This window comes from Hyalella azteca, unplaced genomic scaffold (assembly GCF_000764305.2).
Source record: "Hyalella azteca isolate HAZT.00-mixed unplaced genomic scaffold, Hazt_2.0.2 contig15104, whole genome shotgun sequence".
Classification (NCBI taxonomy): Eukaryota; Metazoa; Arthropoda; class Malacostraca; order Amphipoda; family Hyalellidae; genus Hyalella; species Hyalella azteca.
Window position 1 is genome coordinate 79,144 of NW_025944967.1, and position 26,260 is coordinate 105,403.

The following is a 26,260-nucleotide window of genomic DNA, read 5'->3' on the forward strand; positions in this document are numbered from 1 at the left end:
TGTGGCTGTTGACATAAGGCGTAATCGCTTCAAGAACTAGTCTTCATAGGCTGCTATTCCCTCGTGTGTTCATACCCACGGAAAGGAATGTCATTAAAGTGTGAAGTTAGGCGAAGCTGGCATCAGGCATGCGCCCTGCGATGATGTAGTTAGTACAGAATATTTTGATACGAAATCTTCGTATTTATGCGCCATATTTTCATATCTGAGAACTTAATATATCTTCCCTGTGTTCGTGCACTCTGCATTTCCGCATCGTTTTTCTCATGTTTAACATCGTACGCTTTACATCACCGTACACGGGCTTCATATCATCGTACAGGGGGCCCATATCACCATACCCGTGTTCCAAATCACCGTGCAAATGCTCCAAATCAGTGAAATCACCACATACATGCTCCATATTACCACACCCATGCTCCATATTACCACACCCATGCTCCATATCACCACACACATGCTCCATATCACCACACCCATGCTCCATATCACCACACCCATGCTCCATATTACCACACCCATGCTCCATATCACCACACACATGCTCCATATCACCACACCCATGCTCCATATCACCACACCCATGCTCCATATCACCACACACATGCTCCATATCACCACACACATGCTCCATATCACAACACACATGCTCCATATCACCACACACATGCTCCATATCACCACACACATGCTCCATATCACCACACACATGCTCCATATCACCACACACATGCTCCATATCACCACACACATGCTCCATATCACCACACACATGCTCCATATCACCACACNGAAAAGTGAACATGTTGCATTGTTTTTTGTTGCATTGAGATTTAATTTCTTTTGATAGTATTTTTGAATACTATGCGTCTCTATACATAATTTAAATCACTTTTCCTGTTAAGTTTGTGTACTTGCATACATTAAAATACGATTTTTCAAGTGTACGAATATTTATTTCCCCCCACTGTATGCTGTTTCTTGATTGTCGCAACGATTCATCATCTCGATGAAAAATAAATTCAAAATGAGCATGAAATTCAAGAAGTTTATCTCGCTTGCTGTTTTTTCGTACCTTGCTAGTGTCAACTGCAGAGCAGTTTAGATACCACGGTTATAATCTGTTCTTAGAAATGAATTCTGCCAATACGAAACGCAGATTTGGATATTTTGGTGGGCGATTGGATCGAATTAATGCTGCCAACTATTTTAAATGCACTTAATTTTAACCTTTGGTTACATGTTATCAAACTAGGTCACGTTTGTTTATGTGACTGAAATAAAAATTTAAAAGTAGAAATTACAATTAATTTGCTTGTAATTGCTATAAATGCTAAAGAAAAGTTTGATAGGTGCAGAAGCGGAACAGATAGATAATTTGCCAAGATATTAATAATTTTCATATCAGTTTTTAGCAAGGTTAGCTGAAATTCATTCTTCAACGCAGGTCATAATGTTTTGGCGAGGTAAATGAATGGCTCGTACAAATGAAGAGGCTTTTAAAAGATACGTGCATGCTAGGAGTGCGTCTAGTAGCAACTTCCTTTGGAGCAATTCTTACTAATGGCGCGGAACGCCAGCGGAAAGCCATTTTTAATGACTGATTTAGGAACTGTTGACAGTTTACCTTGCTTGAAGTGACTCAAACTTTTTAATTGTTCTAAAAAAGTTGTTGTTCTAAAAGCTGAGTTGTTTCAATGAATGAGGATGCTAATGAATTATGAAGTTAACATAGTATCAGATGGGTCAAAAATACGGTAGAAGATTGGATGACCAAACAATTTAAGTCGCAATTTTTTGAGTGAGATAGCTAGCTGATATCCTAAAAATGGATTACACGGATGAAACTGGGATGGCCGCATTTAATTATTATCTTGACATGATAGGTGAGTATTAATAACGATACCAACGGATACTTGAGAGTTGAGAAGTTGAGCTTGATGCTAAGATTAAGCATGACTGCACGAGGTCCTAGTTTAATAGTTTACCACAATTTATTTTTGGAACAAACTGTAGGTAACAGTGTAACGCATAGCTAACTGCATAAGATGATAAGTCAAGTCATGTACCTAAATATTAGTTGAATTGACAGTTATGTTAAGATTTGCCTGATTATGATAGCATGGTGGACGATGATGCTTAGTATACCTAGGTTAGCTAGGTACGGGTACCTAATAGTAGGTAATAGACCGCTAGATGCTAGGCCTACTCTCAGTCTGCCTAGACTAGACCCATTGCCACATTTTCTCCATCTCAATGCAAATGCAACAGGGGACAAGATCACAGCCTCACAGTCGCAAGGGTTGTGACGTTTGGGCATGTGGCTTGTGAAGTTGTGGCACAGTGTCATTGTGTGGCATCACTGTTATTGTCAACTGATAGTTGAAGTAAAAAATTTATCAAGTTAATATCAACTAGATGACAATAGTAAATCACTTTGTTAGGTTGTTAATAATTCTATAATGCTATTTAAAGATAATCGTAACTTTGTTGAAAGTTGAAACTTAGAAAGTTTCACTAAACTAGTCTACTAGGTTCATTTTTCAAATCATTTTGACCTTATGACCTAGCCAGTAGCCTAGTAGCCTAGTAGGACTAGGCATAGTGACAAACCAGAGATTTTTCAGAATCAGTTCATTTTTAATTTCCTCATTTACCCAAGATTTAAACTAATTTCTTATGTATGATAGTGCCGGTATCCAGGATACTTTACTGGTCTACTTATAGGATAATAGGACTCAAAAGTGAACTTGAGGGAGAGTCTAAAAAACTCTCTGCTTTGCCACTATGGGACTAGGGTAGGTAGGTAGTAGGTACTAACTTGGGTAAAGTAGAGTTAGTGGATAAAATTATTTATTGTAATTGTTATTCAATTTGTATATAATTTTTAGAATTTGATAGAAGTACCTAATCTATGAACAGTTGAACACTGAACAGGGTCAACTTGTCAAGAGGCACAAGGGCAGCTGAGTGGCTTATACCTACTCTATCATTCTATGATGTCAATTATTGTCAAAATAGCCTACCCAGCTTAGGCTATCTACCTAGGTATTTAAAAATCGAGCCTTCCTGAATTAGGATTCATTAAGGCTTGGTAATTATGGTAACCAGTAATCAGGATTCTTGATCACATCATTGGTTACCAATTTGAAAATGAATTTGAAATATTGAGCAAATAAGCAAAAATTTCCTGAAACTGCAGGTAAAAATGATTGTTTCACAGCAGGGTTGGCAATGATTAAATCAAAATGATTAAATCATGTGATTAAATCACATGATTTTTTTGATTTTTTCGATTTATTTGATTTTTTCATATATTTAAAAATATTGAGTGGCAGTCTTTAATTTATATTGAGGTATTGTTATTCATGGTTTAGTATAAATGTACTATGAATGACAAATTGGTATATAAACTTGTTGCCTTTAGTGTGTATTAGGTTCCAATAAATGGAATGTTTTTGGTACAGAGGCATCAAGAGTACAATACGTTGTATGTAGCTAGCAGCTTAGCTAATTCTTATAAGGCTATAAGTAGTCTTTAAAGCTATTTGACTATTTGTTATATATTGATTACAATATACAATTTAAATGTGTTAGCTAGCTTACACAGGGTGCGGCAGAAATGATTGAACAGTTTTGAGGCAAAATAAAAGAGTAATGGAGGTACATAAAGAAGAAAGTTTATTTTAATCATGATTAGCATAACATACCATTCAAAATACTTATGTTTTGAAAAAAAAAATATCAGGAAGATGGGGTTTGTTAGCTGCATCACACTGTTGGGAGTTGTTCTCGGAAGTTTCCTACAGCACGTTCGCACATATGGCGAGGTATGGCCATAACCTCTGCTGCAATAATTGTTCCCTTAGCTGCGGTAGGGTGTGAGGGCGACTTTTGAACACCCTTTCTTTTAGATGTCCCCAAATAAAGAAATCGCAAATGCTCAAATCAGGTGACCTCGCAGGCCACTGTAAATCACCCCTCAGAGTCTGGGAACATACATTTCAAAACATTGAGTGACCTTCGGGCTGTGTGAGCTGTAGCCCCATCCTGCTGGAACCACACGTCTCACAATGCTCCATTTTCAACAATGTTTTCCATCATGGGCTGCAAGAAATTTTGCAACATTGCAGCATAGCAATTGGAATTCACTGTCATGGTTACTCCCTCCTCTGAGAACGACTCCAACAGTGTGTTACAGCTAACAGCCCCCATCTTCCAGATATTGTTTTCAAAACATAAGTATTCTAAATGGTATGTTATGCTAACCTCTAGGAACATAAACTTTCTTCTTTATGTCCCTCCATTACTCTTTTATTTTACCTCAAAACTGCTCAATCAGTTCTGCTCCACCCTGTATATAGAGAGGTTGAGATTTTATTGACCTTTTAGGCAATTGGAAAGATTTTCCACCCTAATACGATTATTCTAATTAAAACTAGAAACAAAAGAATTACAATTACAAGACTATATATAAAATAATTAAATGCAGTGAATGGATATAAAATATTTGAATTGTGCACATGTTTATCTCAAACAGTGTTAGGCTGTTAGCTTTTCTCATAACTTAAGATAATTGTTTACCCAAAAATCCCTAAGTGGTAAACAGAACCTTGGCCTGTTGGCCATTATTGAAGGCAATAAGTGCCCTTTTTAGCCATCCATTATGATCCACATACTGTTATTGTCAGTAGGCTAATTTCAACATAAAAAACAACACTTCAAAAAGACAAAAAAGGTGAAAAAATAAAAAAAATCAAATAAATAAAAAAATCATGAAAAAATAAAAAAATCATTGATTTTTGATTTTTTTGATTTTTTTAAAAAAATCAAAAAAATCGCCAACCCTGTTTCACAGGCAATTTTGAAAATATCCTAGTAAAAATAGATGAATTCTTTTATTTTTCACTGAAGAAATTGAGAACAGATAATAGAAACAAATTAAATTGACCAGATTCAAGGTAGCTATTTTAGTCAAATTCACAGGTGGCTTTTGCTTAATTTTCCCCAATAGAGCAGTCTTTCTTTTAATAGCTTAATATTCAGCATAAAGTTTTGGATCAAGTATATAACCAAAACTTACTCATATCCCATAATAATATGGGATACCAAGCAACAATAACATTCTTATAAATGCACCCTAAATTTTACCAATGAAAATTCATTCAGTCAAGTTTTTTTTTTTAAATCTGTTTCAGACTGTTAGTGTGAGACAAGGTTAAAATATGTAAAATTATACTGCATTCAAGCCACATTTACGGTCACAAAAATATTGAAAGCACAACCTTCAGACAGTTGTTCAGAATTCACACCAAACTGTGGCTTAGAGATTACCTTTTTTTTCACATCCATTTGGCTGGATATGTAAATATATCATATGTGATGTCCCGCACCTTTGTTAAATATATTCTCATGTTAACCCTAGAAATTTTTGCACATGTAACTACACTATAGTTAAACATGTCTTATGCTTAATTTATATATATTCTGATGTTGACCCTCAAGATTTTTGCAATTGTTATTGATGCTATTAATGTGTAACTCTATCATTTTCATTCCTTATCTAATTTTTGCTAACAAGTTAGTAACTTGTAGTTACTTTATATGGTCCCAAAATTTGTCAAAAAAGCCCACATTGCCTGATTTGTATATCATGCTATATTATCATGTCTCTTCCTATTAATAATAATCTCTTTATCATTCCGTACATATATTTACTCTTTAGTCTTTACCATTACCAAAAATTTATACATGAGCAACTGAAGAACTGTTCTGGCTATTGATTTGATACTCTTTTGCATGTTCTTACAAGATGGAAGTATCGATATGTATATGTTCATTCATTAACAGTTACTTGATATTAAATAAAATCAGAGTTACATAGTAGTTTCTTGTTTCATTTGCATGTTAAAATTTAATCCCAAGTATGCATTTATAAGAGTTGTTTGTATTGTAAATATTATTTTCTTGTTAGAGCTACAAAAAAAAAAGAATTTTCTGCACATTTCCAGGTTTGCCTCCAAATTTTTTTACTTAGATGAATGGCGTGTACATGTAAATTAGGTGTTGAAAGCAAGGTAAAAATTCTGAATGATATGGTGTTGTAGTGAAATTTTTTAGAAAATTTCAGTAAGTTATTATGTTGAGAAATTTCGAAGACTTGCCAAATTCATTAAGTATTGTCATTCGATTTAGTTGATTTTTTCTGACTACATGAGATGTTGAAGGCCATGGAAATTGATCACTCCATGTAGAGCACATTTGGGGAAACATGTTTTGGTGACTAGCACAAGCACCTACTCCTGTTAGTCTCAACATCAATTATTAAGGCCCTCAACATTAAGGAGAGTACTCCAGCCATCAACCTTCCAACTACTGGATTTATCAGAGCCTTGATTGTTTGAAACATTGTTAACGAAGTAAAAACGTTCATCGGCATCCCGATTTTTGATTTACCAGTGCAAACAGAATATTCTTTGATATGTTTGAAAAACTTAGTAAGAAAATTATCAACAAAACAAATTCTCTGGACTTCAAGGAAACCTGCTTGAAGGAACAAATTCTGCCTACCTATACTAACATTATATTATGTACATTAATAGTTTTTTCTTACCTGATTGCTTCAAACACTCTTTTTCTTGACCTCTTTTTTACATATAATATAAGAAAGCTGATATAAAATCTTCAGAGCTTATGATATGATTTGGTTTACTAATGTTATGAAATCATTGATCATGGTCAAAGAAGTTGTGTAAACCAATTGTTGCATGCTGACTTGATAGCTTTTATATAAAATTATCAAGAACTTGTGGTGCAGGGTTTAATGAATTTTTAGAGATGAATGCTTTGTCTCTCCTGCTATAAATCATAAATTTTATTAGTATTGCGTAAGTTTACATGTACACGTTTCTCTTGGATATAAATCCATGTATTAAAATTCAAAGCATATTCACTAGTAAATGAGCTGTATTGTGTAACCTGCAGATCCACACATCCGTGTGGTCGGGACACCTGAGAATGTCTCCATAGCGAGCATGATGGTCCGCCAGCAGCTGGAGCCCCACAACAAGATCACCATGAAGATGGACGTGTCTTGGACTCACCACTCCCACATCATTGGTATGTTGCACTCCCACATCATTGGTATGTTGCTTCTATGGTCCTCTTGCTCTCTTGCACTACGGTATAGATAAAACGGCAGAATTATGCTGTGCTGTAACATCTATGTTGGTGTCCTAAATTGTAATTTGAATCAGTTGAATTTCAATTTAGAGGCAAAATAAAGATTAGATCCCATCAACATAGAGGGATTTTTATAGATTGTCTATACGACTTCTTTTTTAAATGCATCATTTTGTTGATGAATCATGAATATTTTGCTGATTTCCCACCAAACAGTAGCAGGACTGAATTTAAATTTCACTCATTCACAAATTTATATCTTCTCAGTGTTTCTGAATGGAAAGTAGTGTTCATTTCTTGCAGAGGAAAGGAAACTTGTGTAACTGTCGGTGAAAGTGCATCTTATGTTTTGATTTACTGGCACTATGAGAATGACACTTGTATCATTTGCAGGCAAGGCTGGCAACACCATCCAGCCCGTGGTGCGCCGTACGGGCGTTAGCATCCATTTCCCCGACGGCAACAAGAACAACGAGACGCGCAAGAGCAACCAAGTCTCCATCAACAGCCGTGGCGAGGAGCTCGGCGGTCTCGAGGATGCCCGAGCTTCTATTCGACAGCTCACGCCGCTTGTGTTTTCTTTCTCATTCAAAGCCAATGCAGATTTCATCGCGATCTCTGAGCCGAACGCTCTTGTCCAGCATGTGCAGGGTCTCTTCAATGTTCAGGTAATCTGCCACTTGGTGGCCATGTGCTGGACATGTGAGGAGGCAATGTCGCTTTAGCCAAGGGGCGCATTGTTGTCCTTTCATAGGGAGTGTGTCTATTTACTCCACTACGGTCTATTGATTGAGGAATGTTATCATAGATCTGCCATCAATCAAGATATTAGCATGCAAAGTTTTCCCTTTTCTTGCAAACAACAGTGAAGTCTTCTCATCAATTGTTTGTTGTTAATTTTTCAGCCCCTGGATGGAATTTTTGTCTAATTCTTCTTTGCATCTCATTCTATATGGGTTTTTCTTGAAGAGTAAAATAGAAATTAATCAGCTCTCAATTTAACTATAGAGAATGTTAAATGGAGTGTTGAATTTAGTGTTAACTATACTGTAGAGTATGTTGAACTCATCATAATATTGTGATGGCATTTATTTTCTCCTACGAAGTTAATTTTTTTCATAATATTGTATAAATCGCCAATGAGGACATTTGCAGTGGCATGGCGTTGCTGGGGGAAGTGAGCATCTGAGCATTTCCCCAACCCCACCCAATAAATGCTCAATAATTTAATCCATTGTCAAAAAGCGCAAGTGATCCTGTCATGATGTTGCAAGAATCCAATTTTTTTAGTTGGTTGGAAGTATATTATCAAATCCCAGGGCGTCTTATTTAGCACAGTTTCAGGAAATCCAAATTCGTTTTTCCATTGCTCTTGTCTGTACAAGGCCACTGCAGTGAACCTTGTACAGAAATTGCATTTCCCTGCTCTACACTGTATAAGTTTCGTGTTACGTGTTGAGCTGTGCCTTGAATGCTTCGTGCCTCACGTTGAGCTATTCGTGACAGTCTGCACAGATGTATTTTACATGCCCTCCATCGTGATGGTTTTGTGTTAGAATAAATACATTTTACATAGCTTCTATATTGCATGGTTCGTGTTGCAGGTGGAGCTGTGCGTGACAGTAGACGTGGACCCCCAGATTGTAGGCAGCGTGCGGGGCAGCGAGACAGACGTGACGCGTGTAAAGGAAGCCACGTTGACGCTCCTCCAGACCCTCTGTGGTCCCATCGCTGTAAGTAGCAGTGCGCGCATGAACAATATACGCGCTCCTATAACATAACATAACATAACATAGTGATGTCGGAGCTGAAGTGTAGGCCTGATGTGGCCTGTTGCCGATTCTTTTCCTTTTCGTGCCTTGTTCACAGAAGATCTAAAATCGTGTCATTTGACCGGATCTTTTCATGACTGACGATAGTTTGAAGTAGCTACTAGACTTCCACTCCTTCTACTAGACTTATGTTCATGTTATGAATAAACTTCAGCTGTTTATTTCTTCCCGCGTTTATATACCTAACATCTGTTATTTTGAGAGAACTTAATTTTTTTATCTTGGCAGTTGTGAAGTTATCGAAATTTTAATGCTTCAATTTTTCTAGTATCATTGCTCTGATCAATTAATAGACTGCTAAAATTTTGTTATGCCTTTCATTCATTTATCAATGTATTTCCTAAATTAAGAATATGGATTGATTTGGTGTTTAATATGCATCTTATTGACCTGTAGATCCTCATGTGCTGCTGTAAAATGAATTATCAGGCAATGTCTGCCGCAATGCCGACCCAACCTCTTCCGTGAGCTGAGACCTCAGCCGACGTGTGCCTAACTTGAGTGTTCAGATTAAACGATGAATTCTTATGCCAGTGATGATGAAAAAGTTAATTAATTGATAGTCCCGATACAGGAATTAAGCAGCATTTACACAATGAATAGCAAAGAAACGGTCATTCAATTTTTTTATTTATCATTACGTATTTAGCTAACACCACCTAGCTGGTGAACGCTACTAGTGTCCCTCTTTTAACTTGGTTTTTAAAGTTTAACTTGGTCTTTAAAGTTCGCTTGTTAATGAAAGTTCGACTTGTTAATGACAGTTTGACTTGGTAATGAAAGTTTGACTTGTTAATGAAAGTTCGACTTGTTAATGAAAGTTTGACTTGGTAATGAAAGTTCGACTTGGTAATGAAAGTTCGACTTGGTAATGAAAGTTCGACTTGGTAATGAAAGTTCGGCTTGGTAATGAAAGCTCGACTTGGTAATGAAAGCTCGACTTGTTGATGAAAGTTAGACTTGTTTATGAAAGTTCGATTTGGTGATGAAAGTTCGATTTGGTAGTGAAAGTTGGACTTGGTAGTGAAAGTTGGACTTGGTAGTGAATTGTTCGACTTGATAGTGAATTTTTCAACTTGCTAATGAAACTTCAACTTGCTAATGAAACTTCGACTTGCTAATGAAACTTCAACTTGCTAATGAAACTTCAACTTGCTAATGAAACTCCGACTTGCTAATGAAACTCCGACTTGCTAATGAAACTCCGACTTGCTAATGAAACTCCGACTTGCTAATGAAACTCCGACTTGCTAATGAAACTTCAACTTGATAGTGAATGATAGTCCTCGCAATTAAATCTCACCCTAATAACATTTACGTGTGTCGCAGAGCCACCTGAATGTACAGATGAAGGTGGAGGTGTCGCCGCAGCATCATTCCTTTGTGCTGGGCCGCAACAACGAGACGCTAAGACGCATCATGCAGAGCACTGGCACCACGTACGTACAGTGATACTCAGTGCTTACAATAACAACATTTTGGTTAATAACCTCATTTTGGTTAATAATAACCTCTTTTTCAATGTTTAGGCTTATTAAACTAAAGATTCTTGGCCACTGGTGTGTTCATGTTGGTTGTTACCATATAAAATCTTAATATGTTTGTGCTAGAATTTCCGTTCTAGTCAAATGATTTGCACTTTGTGCTTTTTGAAACGTTGTTGCTCAAACGGTTAATTTTAATATTCATAGCATGAATTTTTAGCGCATTTTCTCATTTATGGAAAAAAATGCACTATTGTGCTCGCCATGTCCATCTGTCTGTCTGTCCGTCCGTCCGTGACCTCAAGTTTTCGTCGACGAGAGAATGCGCTTTCTGTCACTCACTGCAGTGAGTACTGAGTTATATATTTTTTATATTTATCCCTGATGCACGAGTCTGCCTTGTGTGCAGGATCTGTTTCCCGGACTCGAACGACACAGACCTGCCGCCGCTGCAGCGCAGCTCTGTCGTCATATCAGGCGCCATCGATAACGTCTACGCAGCGCGACAGAACATCATCGTGAGTCCGCTAATTTTATTCATATTATATGAACCTTTATTGTTTTTATTAGTGAAAGATATTTTGTTATTAGTGAAAGATATTATTTTCTTTATTGACTTCAATTTATATGTTCAAAAAAATGTAGTGTTTTAGATTGCGGTAATATTGCGTAGATAGTGATTTGTATTAACAGGCCGTTATCAGGAGACAGGCAATTTTTGTAACGGCACACGGGTCACAAAAATAGATTGTTCTGTAAATAATTATTATTCATGAACATGCTAACTTTTCAGTTCGTCTTGGAAATGAATGAACTTCTATTCCTAGCAGGGCGAAGTACTTGCGAAGTTGCAAGGGTCACAAGCGTTGATGTTTTTCAGGGAGCGCTGCCCCTGGTGCTGATGTTCGAAGTTGCTTCTGATGCTGTCACCCCCGACGAGATGGCGCAGGTCATGCAGAGCTTCAACCTCGTCATCGTCCCGAAGGCTCCTCGTCCTGATGGCCGCCGTCCGGTCGTCATCAAGGGCGCCGAGAAGGACGCAGGTTCTTTCGAGTTTTTTTTTGCCCTCGAGTTCTTTCAAGTTCTGTTCAGCAATTTGAATTGGTTCAATAAGGTTTTTACGCATTCGCAAAAAAATCTCTTTTTCATAAGGATTTCCGAACGCCATATCAACCAAAAATTTCAATTATAGGGAAGGAACTTGCCCACGACACTATTTTGCTCTGAATGCGAACTACGCAAATAATCTATTGTTATCAATTTTATCACAGAGAGCCAAATTTATTCAAGTATGCATTCGCTTAAGAATCCCTGAAATTTCAATTGAGTACTTATTGTAAGTTTAACCCTAAATTGCTATTGGATAGGATGGATCCATGGCCACGACGCTATTTGCTATGAATTTAAACGACGCAAACTTATTCAATAGAATGGAAGATATGCTATCTCGATTATATTAGGTTTCTTCTCAATCTCAGTGCGCCTACGAATTAATGAAGTTATCAAATATGTCCACTTTCATACAATGCGATTTAGAGCGACATTCTTGTGTGTGTTAATGGCACGTAGACTTCTCATGCTTCCAAAACGCAGCTAGTTATGCTTTTAACAATACCCGTTTTGTTGGTGAATGAAGCAATAAAGCGCTGAATAATTTTTTTCTTTGCACATTACTTGGAGTAGAAGGCGCACTTCTCACTACATATATTGGACCATGAAAGCTCAAGAATATTTTGGTAATGTAAGCAGAATTCCTAGAAATACATTAGGTTTTGATGGAAATGTTTGTGTGCAGCTCACATCTACGAAGCGTGGAAGCTTGTGACCCGCAGCGACAAGCGGCTGCCGTCGGTGCGCATCCCGCCATCGTACCACATCTCGCATACCGCCCTCCCGCATACCAGTAAGCTGTCATCACGTGTAATAATCATAATAATAATAAAATGCCTCCATAATGCTGCCAATAATATAAGCTGTTAACGGATGTTAGGCCGTCAACTTTCCAGGTTTTCCATTGCTTGCTGTTAATCCTTGAGCGCACATCAAATATGCTGTAGGTGTTTTCACTGACATACCTGGCGTGTTTGTGTTTCTGCAGACTGTCGAATTACTTCTTTGAACGAATGAGCCCAAGCTCTCGATTTCGAACGTTGCTTGAAGCTACGATATGCATTTTTAAAGACAAAGTTTGTCTGCTCAATGGATTAGTTTTGCTCAGTACTCAAGCACTGACCACGTCTCGTTTCTTTTCTTGATGTGCCAAAGACATTGACTCATAATATATATCAGTTATGACATTAATGATCAGTAGCACGAGCGTGACTAGCAGCCATTCCCATATGGAAATGTCAGCATATTATAAATATTGTAAAGCGAGGAAAAACTAACTGATGCGAGGGACTATTTTAATTTTCAATCAAAACCCGGGACTGATTTTTTTCGCACTAACACTTGCAAAGAAAGTAATTACACTGCTAGTCTTTCGTTTGCGGTTGAGGAACGAATTCATTTATTCGTAGACGGAACATTGCGGTCGTAAATTAACCGACAATATAAGTCATAGAAAAAAATTAACATGATCCACGAGTCGATCAAATTCACGATAAAAGATTGGTTAGATGGTGAAGGTTTGTGAGACGTCGAGAAGCCACGATTGCTTATAGGAATTCGCTGCAGGAACGATGAATATTAAATTGTGAGTCGTATATAAACATTTATAAAATGATATTAGAAAAATAATTTTCTACTCGAGTTCTTGAACTCACACTTATGTAAATGGATAATTCTTTGAGCTTCTAAGACGAGTGGGTCCATGTTGCGGTTGCCTCTTTGTATGTACATGAATACTTCAACTTGAGAGTGTCCTGATGAAAGCCTAATGTTCAGTGCGTGTGGCTGTCAACTTGATCGTTGTAATGAGCTCATTACGCGAGGTGCAGGAATTCATTTTTAGTTTAGTGGTCACTGGTCACGTAGGCGATATTGTAAAGTTATGATTATTTTATGTATTAGGTTAAGTAATAAGTATCATATGACAGTGTTGTGTTGGGCATGGAAATGCATAAGATTGTGTGGCTGCAGCCCTAGGCAGACCTGGCATGTGGGGCGGCGTCCCACCTCCTCTGTCTCGGACGTCCAGCGGCCCCATGACCCCCTTCCCATTCCCCACCAACTTGCCCTCCCCTCTCTCCCCTGCCTTCCCTCCTGCAACACCTGGCTTCCCCAGCTCCCCCTCATTTAACCTCCCCAGTACCTCCCCCTTGCTGGGTGCCCTTATGCGCGGTGGACACTCGCCCCTCTGGCCACCCTCTCAGTCCATGTCTACCCGATTTCCTTTCCCCGCCCCCCGCTCTGGCCAGTTCTATCATGCGGAGGGTGAGTCGCGCTCATGAGTTCCTTTGTGTGGTGGCTGCGTTTGGTCTGCAGGGTCGCGACGGGGTAAACGTTTGGACCCTGACTAACTAACCGCTTAGAACTGCGCCCAGTATTCTAGGTCGGGCAAGTCTTGCGAAACTAACTCCACTTCCTTTCTAATTTACGGCGTATAATCACGCCAACTAAATTTAATTTGTACTACATTCTGTAGTCGCTGTTCATCAAAATTTGGTGGGGACATGTCATGGAGATCCCCTGTGGTCTATTCATATTAGTAACATTTTCTCACTAATTCCTCTATTCGACAGTTTTGCCAGCACAAGATCTCTGTCTTAGTCAAACTATCGTAAAAAATTTTAGAATGTAACTACAATGTGGGAGCATGGAAATTTGCTTCTGAATGCTCACCAATGTGGGCGAGTTCATCAAGGTGTCTGTAGTTATATTTTTCCCTGGAATGCCAAAAATCTTGTAATTACATTACGAAATTTATTTTGGAATGCCGCTCTCACACATACGACTGATAATTTTCTTTCAATAAGCCTGTTAAATTGAAATTCCATCTCACATAAGTGAGAGAGTTTTTGAATTAGCTAATTGAATAATTAATCATTTGAACTTTGTCTTCTCCTGTTTTGCTTATTGGTCATCAAATTTGAAGAACATTTCCCTTAAACTTTGAATGGGTTGGTATCAACATAATTCGAGTTTTTCACATTTAAATTTCGAGCAAATACGAAGCCTTAAACTTTCTGCTCATTTATTCTGTCTTGCAGCACAGGTCTAAATAGTCACCGTATGAACTGTGGATACCAGTTTTTAATGTTGATAATTTGTGGAGGATTTATAACTGGGCAGGGTGGCACAGTGGTTGAAGTTCAGAGTACCAGGGAGTGGAGCAGAGAGGCGTGGGTTCGATCCCAGCTCTAGGCGCCAGTTTCTGGTCAGAATCGGCGAGGAGGCCGGGCGGTTAAGCACAGCAGAATTGTAGCAGTGAGTTGCGAGTTCGAGTCCGCAACGAGCTGTGAATATTCTGCGATGTCGAGAATCGGCGACAGGCCTACGGCCTACTAAACGCTGAAACCGCCATTATAAATAAAATTTATTTGTATGAAAAAGATTGTTCTCGTGTGTATTTTTCGTGCATGCAGCGTGTGTAAGGCAACGCATGAATAATTGTAGCCTTAACTTGACTTATCCCATTGTCGATCTAATTCTCTTTATATGTGGCCAAACAAATGAAGACAACAATTATATATTTGTGTGTAGGTTAGGCTCTTGTCATAATTAGTTTCTGTTTTGTGTATAACTTGATCTGACTACTCTGTCCAAACGAAATTTTCGAACAATGAATAATGGTAGATAATTTTTAGATTTTTACAGCCATAACTTCGGAAAGGACCCTTTATTTTACTGTCATCTTTATTATTGTAGCGTATCATAAAAACTGTAGAGCGCTGTGCTCACAATATATGCAAGCACGTTTTATATTAGACATCTTTTGTGTTGACCTTCACTTCATTTTTCGCTCAATCAAATGCTCTAAAACAAAAAAAAATGAGCAGATTCGGCATCATTAATAGCTCATTAGAATCTCGTAACTTTGAAATAACGACTAATTTTGAAATATACCATTTATTGAAATATGCCATTTGTGTTTTTTGAATGGGTAAAAAACCGGATTTGTGACTTTTTGGTCCATGAACACGTGGTTTTTTTTTTTTATTTTCATGAAACTAATGGATGCTATTTTTCCAGGAACTAGCAACTTCTACGCGAACGTGGCTGCGTTGTCTAATCTTTCGTCAAATTCACCGAGCTACATGGCGCATGACAACAACGTGTTCGGGGTCAACAATAGTGCTCAGTATGGCGCTGGCTACGGCTTCCCCACTGGCGACCATCTCAATAATAACTATCTCAGTCTCAACAACAACTATTATGGTAACCGAAGTGCTTTTCCCATGGCTGCTAACCCGGTGAATTCGTCCGCTGATGACGGCAACGTGCATTCATACGATAATGTTCAGTCGCGTCAACAGCTTCAGCTGTTGCAACAGCAACAGCAACAGCAGCAGCAACAGCACGCAGCTCAGGGCAGACCAGGTGAGTTGTCTGTGGAGCTTCGTAAACTCGATGCGTTTCCAGAACTTAGCGTGGCTTCTAGTTTTGATGTGGGATCTGTTGCGACTGGTAGACCTGATACCACCGTCACTGGTGATCAGAGTAAGTTAGTTCTCCCTAGTGTTGTGACGTGCAGCGCTACGATGCGTGGCATGACATCACTTACCTGCTCGTCTGTGACTGGCGCTGTGCCTAAGAGATTGACATGCGCTGTTAAAATCACTAACAGCTCCAATGCTAAGGGTTGCATTGCTGCCATCGAGCAGAATCACGCTTTTGGTGTCCCGCGCTCGAATGGCCTGAAGAGTACTGTACATCTTACGGATGATGACTCGGGAACTGAGGATCCCTTCTTATCGAGCGTGACGGATCCGGCGTCTGATGCTGGTTGGCGAGCTCTGATAGAGGCTGTAAATGATCCTTCTAATACTACATCGGACGCGCCTGTAAAGAACTGGCTCCCTGAAAAGTTCTGCATGGAACCGTTTGAGAAGGCTTGTTCTAAGATGGAAACTGCGGCGTCTTTTTTAGACGGCGCGACTATGTTCGCGCGACTTGGAGACGATATGGCTTCGCCTCCTCGGTACGAGGGCCAATCAAGTTGGCCTCAGCTTTCCAGCAGCGAAAATAAAGAGCATCTTGCCCCGGGCTCTGCTTGGGTCAAACCGTCCAGTGCGAGCAACGGGTCCTCGTGGCCAGAGAGGAACTTGGGTTTGTGGAGCCTAAATGCCACAGTGTCGTGCGCTTCAGATACTACTGCTCAAACGAGCGACAGCAAACCGTGCCAAATATCCATGAGATTCTCTGAGGGTTCGGAGGTCACCAATGATGCCATGAAACGCCTTTTCACTGATATCCTCGCTTAAGATTCTTTTCAATAGTGTGGATCTCTACAAACAACATAAACTAAACCATATTCTCTTGGTTGTCAGATACATCGCAGTACATGGATGACATCTCGATAAATATTTGCTTAAGCGATCCCGACCAGATGTCATGCTGGGGTTTTAGTTGGTGATTACTTCAGTACTTTCGTAGGAGAGAATATGGAGACGTTGCTGCTTGTTATGTTAATAATGACTTTTCCAACGGTCATATGAGTATCCTAATCATGAGGTATTTTGTACATTTGAAACTTATTGCTCATTTATAGATCTAAATTTTTCCTTATTCAAGACCCGGTTTATATTTCACTTTGACGAGCTTTGACGCCTCTGGAGATGGATTGATGGATGACTCTTTTGTTCAATAATCGAAGATCAGCTGATTATTAGTAATTTAGAACCCTTTATCGACCGGTGATCTCATTTACTACCGTCCTATTACTTCTTGTTATTTCTTCTTGTTTATTAACTCGGATCGTCCTCATACGCGAGGTCGTTTGTGTGTTGGGCGTAGCTTAGCATGTAATTTTCCGCTGTTTGCTTGGTGTTCGTGTTGGGTTCCAGCCCGAACTACTTCTAAGTTTGCATTCAATAAATTCAGTTGTAGCTCATGAGCTTTGTAATGCTTGTTTGCAAGTGTCGCATCAAGCGTTAAGTGCTGACGGTTCTATTCTTGCATTGATAGTTGGATAACAATATTTTGGATGCATTCATGTAAGTTGTGCAGAGAATAATCCTCTAAATTCGTTAAGACGCAATTATTCGCCGAATCTGTGACAAAGCGATGACGGTAAAGGCTGTGACAGTTATATCAAAGATGAGTATTTCAAGTGTTTGCCCTTGAATGGTTTGACCGATCTTTGGATCAATTACAAATTTCCTCATAAATTTCACTCGAATATCTTGCTTTATCATAGACGTTTTACTGTGCCGTCATTTAGTTATCGCATTCCAAATAATTTACCAAGGTGGTAAGTTTTCTCTGACTTCCATACAACTACTGTTTTTCCACAAGAAAACTATTTGATATTGACTCTTTGCTATTCGCTGATGTGCGATTAGTTTTGCGTCCAGATTTAAGTATCATTTGCCGATTAGCCTAATTTGACATTCTAGCCTACGGCAGTGATAAGTTTGCTTTATTAAACTTCAAATCACGTCTGAAACAGCAATGCACGTGTGCATCTAACTAAATGGGACTTGTATGTGTCCTGAAGTCTATGACTTGGAATTTATGCTACTGTTAGGACAGAGGATGCTTTATGAAATCGTTTGCTCACTCAGTATTTGTACTCGAGTTTAGGCAGAGGTTATTTTACGGTTTTCGTTGCTTTGTTGTTAGTATATGTGCTTAGATTTAGATAAAGGTTTTTTTCTATTGGATCATACTGCCAATAGAATACACGTACTCAGATTAAGGTAAAGGACTTGTTTGATTTCCAGTGCCCAGTGAGTGAGCGTGCGTTAATTTAGACAGGAAGTGTTTTTTGGTTTCCAGTGCTGAAGGAACACTAGATTTTTCGCGTTCGAAAGTTTATCGATCCCGAAGTTCTCATAGATTGAAAAATGAACTCGTGTGTAGTGAACCTTGATTTTTCTAAACGATGTTTTAGTGGAAAGTAACCTTATTTTGCTGATGACGTAATTGTGCTTTGACGAGGGTTTTTGTATTTGAAATATGATGCATATGATTTCGAATGGATTTCGACTTCTATCCTCTGAATTGCATTGTGCGCTTATAATATACTGGGAAAATGGAACGTGCAAATGATGTGCAATGTTATTAACTAGAATTTGAGGCTCCGTTCAATTCTGTTTTTTTTTTTAAATACAAGTTTATATGATTAACAAATATGGATCCGACAAAATTGGGAAGACTTGTAATTTTACTAACATATCCTGTGGATTATGTATGACCTTCTGCCTCTGCTTGATTCAATGTGAACCGAGTTGATGTTTGCAATTATTTCTCATTTTTGGTCAATAACGCTGACAAATGCGATTGATGTTAAGACGACACTATAATCTGACTTGGAAACTATGCCGACTTTCTCTTTCCCTTGATAACATTCTAACCGTGAACAGCTCTGGTTCTCATTAATTTTGTAACTTGGGATTATCACTTTGAGTTAAAATCAACGGCGCTAACAAACGCTACGATTTCTGATATTTTTTCACGTTGACGGGATTTGATCGCGTTTAGCTTTAAAGTTTAATCGTGTGCAGATCTGTTCCAAACTCACTTACGAGGTCTTGCTTTTTACGCTTCCAGTATATCGTATCATTTCATTTAATTATATTGTATCATTTTAGCGTGAAACTTATCAAGATTCTAGTTTAATTTGCTCGGCTTTATATTTTTTGCTTTTGCTTATTTCTCGGCTCTTCTTAACATCATAATAACGGCTTTGTTTTCCTGTCACCCTTTTTTCTAGTTTATTTATTTTTTTGGCATTTTGTTTTGTTCGCATCTTATGGGTTTGCTTAATATACTAATTTTGCATTTGCTTTATGTTTTATTTTCTTCCTTCCACGTTATTTTATACTTTCTATTTTGCTAATCCTCTTCGTGGTTTTCCGTAGAGTTAGTCAACGACATGAAACTAACCAAGCCGAGTGACTGTTTTACTTATTACTTGCGTATCCATTTTCCCGAAATGTCGTATTCATCAACACTGCTTGCTTATAAAAGCCGCTTTTATTGGAAATTATCGTTGAACTTCTGCTCGGAGTTGTCATGATTTGGCAATTGTACAATTTAGAAACTTGAAGAAGTTATCAATAAATGACGGCACGTAGGTTAGTAACTTCTGTATCATTCATGGTAGTTTATGTACCCTGAGAAGTGACACTTGGCTTTGTCCAAATGACGATGTACTTTGTGCCTTTATCTCATCCTGATTCAGTAATTGGAGCGAATCAGTGCTAGGTGCAACAAGTATCCCATCATAAGGACAATATCACCTGTTTATTTCTGAGTGTTTATTTAATTATATACGAATTTCTCAATATTGATCAACGCATACGTTTAGAAACAGCGCTCATCAGTGTCGGCTCTAAAGCCTAAAGAACAAATATGTACTAGAATATTGATCATAATGATTGATAAGGGAATTCAGTCCAATTAGTTCATGATTGAATAACCTTGATTGGCTCTAACGATAACTACTCGGCTTCAACTTGATGGATGAATAACAATTTCTCGAATGGTACCTGCTGATAATGTTAGCGTAACGTAACATAACCTGATAGTGGTTAGCTTAACGTTCTCTCGTAACCCCGCTTAGTTACGTAGCTTTATCCTCGACGTTCTCTTGAGTGTAGAAATTTAGCAGCTGCACGATTACGCCTGTTTTACTGGCGGTACGGTAACGCCTGTTTTACTGGCTGTTCTGTAACGCCTGTTTTACTGGCGGTACGGTAACGCCTGTTTTACTGGCGGTACTGTGACGCCTGTTGTACTAGCGGTAAGGTAAATACTAGCGGTACGGTAACGCCTGTTGTACTAGCGGTACGGTAACGCCTGTTGTACTAGCGGTACGGTAACGCCTGTTTTACTGGCGATACGGTAACGCCTGTTTTACTAGCGGTACGGTAACGCCTGTTTTACTGGCGGGACGGTAACGCCTGTTTTACTGGCGATACGGTAACACATTACTTTCCGTATAATCATGCTATTCGTATAGAATAGAAGAAACGATCTAATTAACGCTTGTATATGCAGGTCTAATAACATCACTCGGTCGTTACTTATCCACGAAAGAATCGATTAATTTCACGATTTAATTCTCTGCCTGCTGTACAGATTATAATGTATATTGAAGATTATAATGTATATAATGTAATATTGAATGTATATTATAATGTATATTTGCCTAGGTGATCTAAGCATTTAAATGAACCCGGAGGTAGGCTCATGGTTGAGCAAGAGAACTAAAGTGTTAACAAGACAAAGCGTTTGTGTTCACACAGATTTACTTGAGACAAAGTCGGAATCGGAACGTTGCACGCTGTCTTAGTACCACTTATCATCATAAAAAACAGAAAATTCATGTTAAAACTACAAAAGATTGAAGACGATACATTTTCTGAATCTAAACAGTATATCGATTTAAATAACACGTCCGAAATGACGTTTTATGATTCTAATCTTGTAAGTTAGATATTTTAATTGCCACTCACGTTCCTTCACTAATGTGATCTATTAACGAATAAAGTTACTCAAGTAAAGCGACGCGTGATTCTAGTTGGAAATGTCAATGATGAGAGTAAGTGCCGACGTATTATCAATGTAGTAAGTAATGGCGTTGCAATCAATGTCTCGAGTTCATACACTATAAATAAGACTTGAGTTTTTAATTGAACTCGGATATTCATCAACGAGCATAGTTGCAACGAGCATAGTCAAAAATGCATCAACGAGCATAGTCAAAAATTGCAAAATATAAGCAATGAGAATCAATGGCGATTGCGATGCAGTGATGACGTCTTTGTGTATGTGTGCACTGCAGACGAGTCAGCGAGCGGGGGAAGCTGCAGCAGCAGCTGTGGGGTCGTTTCCCCCAGCACGAGCTCGCCCCAAGAGTCTTCCCCACGAGACTCTTCCCCTGAGATGGTAGTGCTGGGACACATCCAGTCCCCGCCTGGCATGACCAAGTTCGCCCCTCCGCAGCCTACCAGCGGCGGCGCTTCCCCAGCACTCAAAACCTCGTCAGGTAAAGCCTAATAGCCCATTTTTCCGGCTGTCCAACAGCAACCTGTCAGAGTAGATGCTCTGACGGGAGTAAACTATGTGAAGGGACCGTAATCTTATGCTCTCTACATTTAAACTGATTACCTATATTCCCTAATTTATAATTTTTATTTGATTGTCAGTATTAATTCGAACTATTCAACATGAATGCATTATGCTTGGAATGTTTTGAGATTGAAAGTTTTCAAGAAGGCGGCGCTAAGCTAGGCTGTTCATTTTTAAAAGCCACATATAAATGATTTTGGCTATTCGATTTCACGCGTCCCGAAATTATGCGTAGCCTTGGGCACTCAAACGTGTAAACGAATGTTTCAAATATCTAACGTAAACGGTACGCTGCCTTCATTTATCTATAAGCTAAATAGTGTTCTGAAACAGTCTATTCATTTTAAATAGTCGTGCATTCTATAGCTGCACGTCATCTATAGGTGATATTTTTTTCTTGTTTTCTCAGTAATTTTTTCAGTTTCTTTTTTATTTTCAAGTGCTAGTTATTCGTGGTCACCTCTACCTTATAATTTATACACTGATTTACTAGTGATTTAGTTTATATTCTTTGATTGGGAAATAAGTCGATATTTATGAACAGCGGCGCCTGCCAGCTCCGCAGCCCAAGGCGCTCAGGCTAACTTCAACACCTCGGACAGCGCGACACGTTCCAGAGGTGATGTCCCCTCCTAAAGCTCCTTGTGGTCCTCCTCAGTCAAAGGACCGATTGCTATAGGACAGAAGGCGCATGCTATGAATGACCTTCCGTCCCACAAAACAATAATTCAGATTTTCTGACGCCATTTATGATGATCATAGCATCTTCTTGAAATTTTCGTTGAAATGATCCGTAAATCAATTTTGCAACTCTGAAAACACTCGAATCATTTTGATTGATTGTTTAGTCTCTGAAAATTGCATGAATTTAATTCTGCATCACCTTGCTTGTTAAACTTCTGTAAGTGCCATAAATTAGCCTAGTTTTGTGGCAATAAATCTATGGTACGAAACTTGCTTCCATTAAAAAATAAGTAAGCTTTGTACTGTTTGCAGACCTGAGTTCGCTGTTGTCGGAGTTCCAGGACAGGAGAGCCCCTGGTTGCGAGAAAGAGCTGCAACAAGCCATGCACAAGCTTTCCGTCTCCGATTACGAGGCCAAACAGATCCTTGCTAATAAAGGTAATTATCATATTATCATTACATTACCATCACAATATCATCATTTTGTGTTTTACATGTACTTACGGAAACAGGTTTTATAAAGGAAAGTATTCGAGTTTTTGATGGCAAGAACAAAGAAATGCAAGAATCACTGTTTCCTGTATTCCCGGTCCGCGCCTCAAAACGTCCAATTTCTTTTTCCGTGCTGTAGTATATGCTCCAATTGTTTTGTATTTCTCCGGGATTCATGCCATTACTTAGTTTTTTTTTAAGTTTTCCAAACTCTACACAAGTTTTGAGGGTCGTTTTCTTTCCCGGTCGTTGATCCTGGTCTATGTTGAATCTTAACGCAGGTCTCGGTTGTTAGGTCAAGGATTTTGACATGACGACTTCCTGTCCAAGAGTTATCGCTGTTCTTATCTGAGATTAAAACGCTGTTTTTTGTAGATTCGGATTGTAGATTTGTTTTTGTAGATTTTTTGAGCTTTCCATTGCAGGACCTGCACCTCATGGGAGGATTTTTACTTGCTATACCTACATTAAGTTTTTGATTGAAATGAACAAACCGGTACAGGTTTTATGCCACTAGTAATAATTGAGGAAATGTCGGTAACCGAAACGCCCAAGAATTTTTCCCATCCCGATACAACTTGAGCGTGCTTCAGTTATAAGTCAGTTAGTAGTGCTTTCTTTCCCATGCACTATAGGTACCTACATGAAGCAATGTCTTTTGCCTTCTTTTTATTACTCATTTATTCTCGTGAAAATTTAGAAATTCTCGGGAATGTATACATAGAAAAATGGGATTAAAACTAACGAACGAAGAAATATAAGAGTATACGTATCGAAAGCTCTCATTTTATTTTAAATAAACTTTTAAGATTAAATGGCAGCATGGCGACCAGCAGTCAAAAGTTTATTTGGTCAATTATTGGTGTTGCCTCCATAAAATTCCCCATACAATAGTGCACAAGTGGAAGAAATAATGGTTTATATGTGATGAACTTTATGCCATCCTTTTTTAAGTTTGCGAGAAAAATGAGTGTAGAACGTCAAAGCATTATCGTTTTTTTCTCAAAATGACAAAGTAGTGTACATTTTCAGTTCTGAAAGCCTGTTCATGGTTCTGATCACCTTTATTTATTCGGACTGGAACGGTTGGTTTAGTTTTACTTGTTAAAAAGTAGTATGGGTAAGTAAGAAATCCATCAAAGTACTTTAAAAGACACGCCTCCTCATGAACTTCCACGGTTTCTAGCAATGCGGGAACCAGTGGGAGGTACCGTACGAGTGCCCACTTCGAACTGGTCAGGGTACGGCTTCAGTAAAAGCTCGCCGTCGTATCCTTTGAGACAGCAGTTCCAGCAGGCAGGACTCCTCAAGAAAACCGTAGACCGAACGTCTGCTGCGACACAGTCACCCACCGGGGCGGCTCAAGATATGACTGGTGCCGCGGTGTCGGCTGACTGGACGGCTTCGAAGGCCCAAGCTCACTTTACGTCAGACGCCGTGGCTTCGTCTGCTCAGTTCCTGCAGTACGAGCGTCTCATGGCTACGACCGAAGCCCAGCGAATGACCGAGCCTTCTTCCCTACCTCAAGTTGAGGCTCCGTGCGCCATGACTGCTGGTGCGTTCTCATCAATGAAAGACTTATTTTATTTTTAAGATCAAGATTAATTATTTGTGTTGTATATTCCCAACTATTTGCAGTTGAGTAGATTTATTGAAAATCGTACGTAAGGTGTTGAAATAATTTTTTTTAGATAATCAAGTATAATTTTTTTGTGAGATAGAACGCTTTTGTCTCGGAATTTTATTATTTACTGCTGAATAATCATTAAAATCAATTTGCGTGTTGACACTTGGCGATTGACTCTAGTCCTGTGACTGTTAGGAGCGCCTGTGGAAGAAGACGAGTGGCTGAGCGCTGCGGGCAAGTGGAGCGGCAATGACGGCAGCGGCGCGACCGTGGCGAGCGCTGTAGATTCTGGCATCGCGGCATCCATCAGCTCCAGCAACCAGGTCATTGTTGCCCCTGCTTGCTGTCTGCTTAATCATATTAGATGGCAAATCTGGCCTTAATATGTTGTATTAACTGGCCTTAATATTATAATATATATATAATAATGTATTAACTGACCTTAATTGGTTTTTATCCGGTCGAGACTGCGTGATTAAGATCTATTTCTGTTCGGACTACACGTACTCCAAATTAGCATATTTTTATGCAGCCTTCGTTTCATCTGCTTTTAAATCTTCTGAACTCGCTTTAATATTAGCATTTATTGGCTTTGCAGGCCAGTCTGACGCTGAGTGACCCCGAGAGCAGCGACGGGATCGGCCACAGCGCCGCTTCTTCCTTCGGCAGCGGTGCGTACATCAAGTTTCCAGCTGTATACCGTGCCTATTACAACGCTTATTTTGAAGCTTCATTTTGTATGCCGGAAATGTTGCTCCTCTTTAATGCAGTCACGATGTTATAGCATTTTGACGATGAATGAGTTTATCAATTGATGTCAGATCTCGAATGCTACTAGTTTCTTGTAAAATTCTGAACCCCCAGTCATCTATTATGATTTTTATTTTTGTCTGAAGCCTGGCACCGTAAAATATACGGGCTATTCGAGCGTGTATTCACAACCGATATCGTGTCATTACCTGGAACTGTTATTTTACTCTTAGTGGGAAGTAGTGTGACATTGCTAAACGGAAGGGCAGGGGGCAAAGTAAAAAGAATATTTTCTGCTATGTATTTGGTATGTGTAAATTATATTAAAAAAGTTTGAAGCTTACAACGAATTTCAAATTGAGAGTTGCATACTAGATGTGAATTGAAGTTGTTCTTTCTTCAGTTCTTAGCGAGTTGGTTTGATCTCGGCAAAAATTTAGTTAGCAGTTGAATCAACGTGCCCAGCTCAATTTAAAGCTGAATTAAGAATAACATGCCTATTTATCTGGCAAAAAAAGGGTAGAGAAAGAATACTATTAAAAAGGTGTTTTTAGGATAGTGGAGGATGGAAGGATGTTATACGGTTGCTCGTATTCATATTTTACTTCACGCATTCTTTAAGTGAAGTTAGCTTGTTTACCCTTGGTTGATGTATGATGTTATTGCAGTGGGCGCAGCAGCTCTACACAGCGATCACCAGATACACCAGCTTGGGACTCGCTTTTCAGCGAGTAACTTGCACGAGTTCACGTCGGGCGCTGGTCGCTTCTGGACCACAAGACGTGCCGCCCATTCTTCTCAGCTGGAGCTGCCGGCTCTGCTGGAGAGCATGTCGCTCTCGCAATATATCGGTCTGTCCAAAGCATGAGTCGTACTATCATTAATAGTCACGAGTCCGTAACTCCGGCTTCTCAAGCTAAATCCATCATTAACAGACGAGAAATCGGCCGCTAAGTGTAGCCCTAGGTCGCTATGTGTACTATAGCATTTTTGATAGAACGGCCCTAGATTTGTATCTGTGCTCCAGG

At 39.0% G+C, this 26,260-nt stretch overlaps 1 protein-coding gene across 1 annotated transcript in view; it reads left to right on the top strand.

Annotated features, from left to right (window-relative positions):
• LOC108680713 (protein bicaudal C homolog 1) overlaps positions 1–26,260 on the top strand; it is a gene marked incomplete in the record, with an annotated part of 49,643 nt that overhangs the window by 19,392 nt on the left and 3,991 nt on the right. The window contains 16 exon segments of the mRNA XM_018169605.2: positions 6,985–7,119; positions 7,576–7,850; positions 8,787–8,915; positions 10,344–10,453; positions 10,908–11,016; positions 11,379–11,541; positions 12,294–12,401; positions 13,580–13,873; positions 15,632–15,979; positions 21,393–21,596; positions 22,224–22,298; positions 22,676–22,801; positions 24,042–24,410; positions 24,678–24,805; positions 25,081–25,153; positions 25,901–26,083. Of these exon segments, the coding sequence (XP_018025094.1) occupies positions 6,985–7,119; positions 7,576–7,850; positions 8,787–8,915; positions 10,344–10,453; positions 10,908–11,016; positions 11,379–11,541; positions 12,294–12,401; positions 13,580–13,873; positions 15,632–15,979; positions 21,393–21,596; positions 22,224–22,298; positions 22,676–22,801; positions 24,042–24,410; positions 24,678–24,805; positions 25,081–25,153; positions 25,901–26,083 (2,829 nt within the window).